This window comes from Gracilinanus agilis, chromosome 2, assembly GCF_016433145.1.
Source record: "Gracilinanus agilis isolate LMUSP501 chromosome 2, AgileGrace, whole genome shotgun sequence".
Lineage (NCBI taxonomy): Eukaryota > Metazoa > Chordata > Mammalia > Didelphimorphia > Didelphidae > Gracilinanus > Gracilinanus agilis.
In genome coordinates, this window is record NC_058131.1 from 266,339,193 (window position 1) to 266,345,485 (window position 6,293).

At 33.8% G+C, this 6,293-nt stretch overlaps 1 protein-coding gene across 1 annotated transcript in view; it reads right to left on the minus strand.

Moving 5' to 3' along the window:
* The window catches only part of ZBTB46 (zinc finger and BTB domain containing 46), an 88,718-nt gene extending 86,293 nt beyond the window's left edge, over window positions 1-2,425 (minus strand). The window contains exon 1 of the mRNA XM_044663883.1: window positions 268-2,425. Within this exon, the coding sequence (XP_044519818.1) occupies window positions 268-1,204 (937 nt within the window). The 5' untranslated portion in view covers window positions 1,205-2,425. The remainder of the gene's footprint in view (window positions 1-267) is intronic.
* Between the last annotated feature and the right edge of the window lie 3,868 nt (window positions 2,426-6,293).

Below are 6,293 nucleotides of genomic sequence, written 5' to 3' on the forward strand. Positions count from 1 at the left end.
ATGCTGCATGATCCACTAAGTGGATAATTATGAATTATATTATATGACAATGTTCACCAAAAGATATCTTATATTGACATGACTGACTTAGAAAATGAAATTTTTCATAATCTGTTTTTAATATGCCTGAGTACACTGACATCCTGACTTATTCCACTTTTTAAAATATTGTTATCATACTCTAATAAGGAAAGAAGTAGTCTAATATAAAGTATTAAGCATTTTTCTTTATTATTGGAGTTAGATATATAAAAATGAAAAGCTTACTTGGATCACGATTATTATATGGCCATCCCGAAGCAGATAAAAAAGATGGCATTGGAGAACTTGCCCGGCTGTCATCTTCTACCTGCTGGGTAATGTGACGTACAGTTTCTTTGTTTTTTCGATTCTTCCTACGGCCTGTGGGTTGCCAACCATCCCCTATGCTTTGTTCTGAGAAAGTGTTCTGAACCGAACTATCTTTGACAGTACGCAATTCATTTCCACTATAATGTGATGGTGAAATCTGTTCTTCTTTAATACGTAATGACCCATATCCCATGTCACTAGTCCACAAAGACTGTGAAGAAATATCCTCATGGTTATCTGTTTTTGGTTCCTGATCTTCTTTCCCATAGCTGCTTCCTCCTTCGTGACAACTGGCAATGGCTGAGTCTCCAGAAGAATTTGCTGGACTTGTTCGACGAGCTAACCATGGAGAAATACTCCTACCAGCTACTACTGCTGAAATCAATGCATCAGTACTACTGCTGGAAGGAGCCCCAATTTCATAGTCTCCAAGTTCATCAGATGCATCAGATTTTATGCTTATATCAAGAGCTGCTTTTATAAAATTATGACAGGCTTGCACAATATCAGTCATCTGAAGATAACTAGCAGCTGACATCACTTCAATAACATTCCTGCTGGTTAAAGCAAGGTGAGCAGAGTACATGAAGTCAATGATGGCTTTAAAGCCCTGTGCAGTAACAATGTCTAAATGAGTAACTGTAGCCTGATCAGAAGTCTTCTGTACCTGGCAGTATAGCGTTTTGAAGTATCGGCTACTCCCAAGCAAAACATTTTTGTGAGCTTTAAAGATCTTCCCCTCTACTATAATACAAACATCACAGAGGATCCCATGCTGTCTCTGCTCATTCAGCTCACGAAGAAGTTGTCGATAATGGGAGGCAATCTCCATATCTTCTTTTCTGTTATTCATTTGGAAATCTGTGTTATTTCTTCTATAAATTCTGTAAGGGTAAAAATGAAACCGTTACTAGTAGGTATCCTATAAGCCCAAATTTTGCAGTAGCACTGATGGAACACAAAGTCAACTGCAGTGAAGTTAAAACTTTTACTGGATTAATCTGTTACCACAAAAATTATTGCCTAGAACAGACTGAGCATTTTGATCAAGTCACATTATTCAGAAGAACAGAGTCACAGAGGCATATAACCTTTAATTAAATCATGAGATTGTCGAATTTAGAGTTGGAAGAAGTTTTAGAGCTCAAATAACTCCTTCATTTTACAGATGAGGCAAATGCAGTGCAGTGACTTGTCCAAGTCAGCCAGTCAATAAACATTTTAAAAATGCATACTATGTGCAAAAGCAGTATGCTAAACTGAGAATAACAAGAAAAGCAAAAACACTCTTTGCCCTGGAGGGGCTCAGAGAGCCTATTGCTGCAAGGGGGACTGGGAAAGACTTCCTTTTGTAGAAGGTGGGATTTGAGGTGAGTGTCTTTTTTAGCAGGGAAGTTAGAAGGCAGAAGAGTATGTAGACTTTAAGTGTAATATGACACATATGACATCTAACTCTCTGAATCAATATATAGAAAGAAATTTCAAGAAATTTAGCAGGAAAGGCAAGGAAACAGGGATCAGTTACTAGATGGAGTGAAAAAAACAAGTCTTTTTTTTTTTTTTTTTTTTTTTTTTTAAGATTTTGTACCATGTAGGAAGATATGAAGAATATAGTGGAGAGGGAGCGTTAGATTTTTTTAGAAGTCTTTCCAGTATCTATTAACAAAATCATGTGGTTTTAAATTATTTGTATTATTAATATGATATTACAGTTCTAGTCTTCCTAATAGTAAATCCGTGTATAAGTCAACCAAATAATATATATATATATATTCTTTCTAATCTATTATATTCTATTTGCTTAATAACATCAATGTTTATTAGTTATACAGATCTAGTTTTCTTTCCATGCCTCATCTCTCTCCACTTTAGGTATCAGGGAAGTATTTGTATTACGGAAAGATATTAGAAGTGTTATTTCTTTTCCCACTAATGCAAATATATTATGTAAAATTGGAATTATTTGTTCCTTAAATGCTTGATAGAATCTACTAGTAAATCCATGTGGAATATTTTTTTCCTTTGGCAATTCAGTTATTCTTTGTTCAGTTTCTTTTTTCAGATATTGGGTTATTTAAATATTTTGTTTCTTTTTTTGTCAATCTTGGAATTTTATATATTTTATTAATTATTACAATAATTATTATGCTAATTATTATAATTATAATTATTATACATTGTTATAATAACTATTATATTATATAGCTTATTATATATTGCATTTGATATATAATTTAATTTAAATATAATATGATTTATATTAAATATATTAAATTAATATGTTAATATATAGTAAACATTTATCAGTTTCCTCTGAGTTATGTTTTTTTAGACTAGACTTAGACAAAATAGTTTCTGATAATTTTCTTTCTTCTTCAATTATGAATTTTCCATTTTTGTTTTTAATAGGAACAATCTGGTTTTTTCTTTTTAAAAATTAGATTAGATATTTATTTTATAATTTTCTTTTTTTAGACATATTTTATTTGTTTTAATTAGCCAAAATCCACCCTTTCACCCCCTCTCCAAACTGTGAACACAAGAGAAGTTAAACCTATCACAAACATGTATAGTCAGTTGAAACAACTTTCCACGTTGCCCTTTGACCATAAAGAATCTTTCATTTTGTACCCACTTAAATTGAGTACTTCACCTCTCAGGAGGCAGAAAGATTCACCATTAGTCCTCTGGAAATTGTGGTTGGTTATCATACTGAGAAGAGTTCAGCATAATCACATTCTATCATTTATATACCACAACTTGCCTGATTCTTCAATTTATGGGCACCCTTTCAGATTTGTATTCTTTGCCACCTCAAAAAGAGTTATAAATATTTTTATTTATCCTTAGATGCATCCTTCCCTTCCCTCTAATTTTTCTCTTCATTTATCCTTTTTCATCCTATTTCCTTACTTAGTGAAATGTATTTCTGTACATATATATATATATATATATATATATATATACATGCATGTATATGTGTAGTCTTCCTTCTTTTGAGCAGTTCAGGAAAGTAAAGGTGTCAGATGCTACTCTCTAGCCTTCTTACTCCAAGTTAGTATGTCTTCTCATGCACCCAGATTATTAAGATCATTTCCCCCAACATTCCTTTCCCTTCCACCCCAGTATATTCTTCTTCTCTCTCCTTTCATTCTTAAGATCATCAAGACAATCAGAACCACTCTCGGGCCATTTCTATTTAGACTACATTTGCGACCCCTGGTGATGGCAGAAATCAGTAAGGAAAACTTTAAGCAATTTATCCTTGTTTAGTGCTTTCATGTTTGCCTTTTGATATTTGTCTTCATTGTGGTATGGAGTTCTTTATTTCATTAAAGATCCATTTTTCCCCTTCTTGGTTGCAACCCAATATCCTTTGTCTTCTGGAATACTGTATTCCAAGTTGTCTGCTCCTTTAAAGAGGTGGCTGCTAAATCATGTGTGTATCTGACTGTGGCTCACTGCTACTTGATTCTTTCTGACTACTTGCAGTACCTTTTTCTTTGATCTGGAAATTCTGGGTTTTGGTTATTACGTTCCTAGGGATTTTCATTTCTTGAAATTTGGTGTGTAGGCTTTTCTTGGGAGAAAGGGGACATGGTATTCAGACAGTTCAATGATTCTTAAGATTTTTTTTCTCCTCCATTGGTTTTCCAGGTTAGTTATTTTTGCTATGATTTTAGATTTTAGATTTCCTTTAGCCTTTGTTTTGACTTTGTTTTAATGTTTTTTGTTGCTTCCCGGAATTATTGGCTTCTATTTAGTCCATTCTAATTTTCATAGAGACTATTAATTGGATGAAGTTTTGTACTTTTTTGTGTCAGACAATTTAATTCCCTTTCCAATTCACTTTTCCATAGCTTTCATTTCTTTTCCAATTTTTTCTTCAAAAGTTCTCATTCCATTTATATAAACTTATTTTAAAAATATTTTCTTAAACTTTTGCTTCATTTCTTCCAGAAATTCTGGTTGAATTTGTGTTTGTGTGTTTTTCCTCTGAGGCTTTGTTTATAAGTGTTTTAGAGTCATTTTTTTCTTTTGAGTTTGTGTCTTGAACATCTTTGCCCCAGTAACAGCTCTTTATGGTGGAAGGTTGTTTTTTTATTTGTTTTCTTGTTCTTACTTCCTGATGTAGGTTAGGGTTGGGCCCTACAGCACTCCTGGAAGGAAAGTCTGGGCTGGGTCTATTGCTGTTTCCTTGGAATATTAAATAGTGTTATTCCAGCATCTCTGTGACAGACTGTGGTCCAGCAAGCTTCTGGAGCTCCCAAAGTAGTCTGATCCAGGGCAAAACTGACTGCTGTCCCCCTGGTCTGAGCTCTGCAAATTCCTGATTTGGGTTTCAGTCTGAGCAACAGTAGATTGCTGTCAGATTCCATCCCTACCAGCCAACTGGAAAGCACTGTTGGTTTACAGTGGCAGAATTGTCAACTCTCCTTTGGTCTTCAATTCTTGTTCTGGTTATTCCTTTGTAACCTCGACTAGATCCTAGAAATAAGACCCTGCTCTGTACCTGCCATCTGAGTTTTGAATCCCTGCTACTGCAGGTAGCTTCTAAACTCCTCCTCTCTCTGAACACTGTCCATGGTTTCCTCTCCTGGGAATGCTATCCCTGTGTGCAGATCTCCTTCTCAGCCTGCTCTTTTGTGACCCAGAACTGTGCAGCAAGCAACAAAGCTGCCAATTGGCACCATTCCTCCTTTTGGTGTCTTATATGGATCTGGGATCTCCTCTTAACTTTGGTGCATAGTCCTTTTGTAAGCTGGAGTGCTTTAAGTGCAGAAAGCTCTGCCACAATCTGTCCCCAGTGTCCAAAGAAATATCTCTGTTTCTTCATTCTGAGCTGGGATGGGCAAATGATTCACTGTGACTTCTTCTGAGTTTCCCCAGCAGGATTAGGTCTGGTACATTTTCTAGATATGTTTAATGAGTTTTTTGGAAGGGAGCTTATTGCACTACTTCAAATAACTCCACTCTCTTGCCTCTACACCATTAATTTTCCCCCCAAAAAGTTTTAGTTTTATTTACCAACCCAATATTTTTTTGCTTTCAGTTTTATTAATATCTTAATTTTTAAAAATCTTCATTAATTTTCAGAATTTCTACTTTGTTACTTAGGTGAGGGCTTTTGATTTATTGTTCAAGTTATTTTTAGTTGTTTGTCCAATTCATTGATGTATTCTTTCTTTTGCTGATGAAAGCATTTAGAGATATATTTCCCCCTAATAACCATGTTAACGGCATTTAATAATTTTTGGTATGTTGTCTCACTGTCATTTTCTTTGATGAAATTTTCTATTGTTCCTATGATTTGCTCTTTGACTAATTCTTAGATGTCATTTAGTGTCTAATTGCATCTTTTATTCTTAAGTGACCTTTTATTTACTATAATTTTATTGAATTGTGATCAGCAAATGTGTTCAGTATTTCTGCTTTATTGCTGAATTAATTTTTTGAATAAATATTCTATCTGGTTGTAAATAATATTAGAAAAGTAGACCTTTTACATAAAAGCTTTTTTAACCCTATATACTTCATGATTATTTTAGAAATACTAAAGTTTATATTTGACTATATTAGCTTACAAAATTATTACTATGTTAATTTTTGCCTTTTCTTTTGCTTTCCTTGTTCTACAACCACCATTTCCCCTAAAATGGGAAAAAGCATTTGCATTCATATTGGGAGAAAATGTTGAATAAAATGTAAAATGGCATGATTTGTGTGTAAAATGTCTGAAGCTTTTTGATATAAAGGAATATAAAATAATTTTCAAAGTAACAATACTATATAAGTCCTGGATATTAGACTAATGCCCTTAAATTTCATTGAAGCTTTTTAAAAGATAAGTTAACAGAAGTGTGTAAAAAGCCTGTGAGGCTCTGTATCACTGGAATCCGTAAGGGCCAAAGAATTCCTCAAGAAAGTCCCAAAGTGATCAG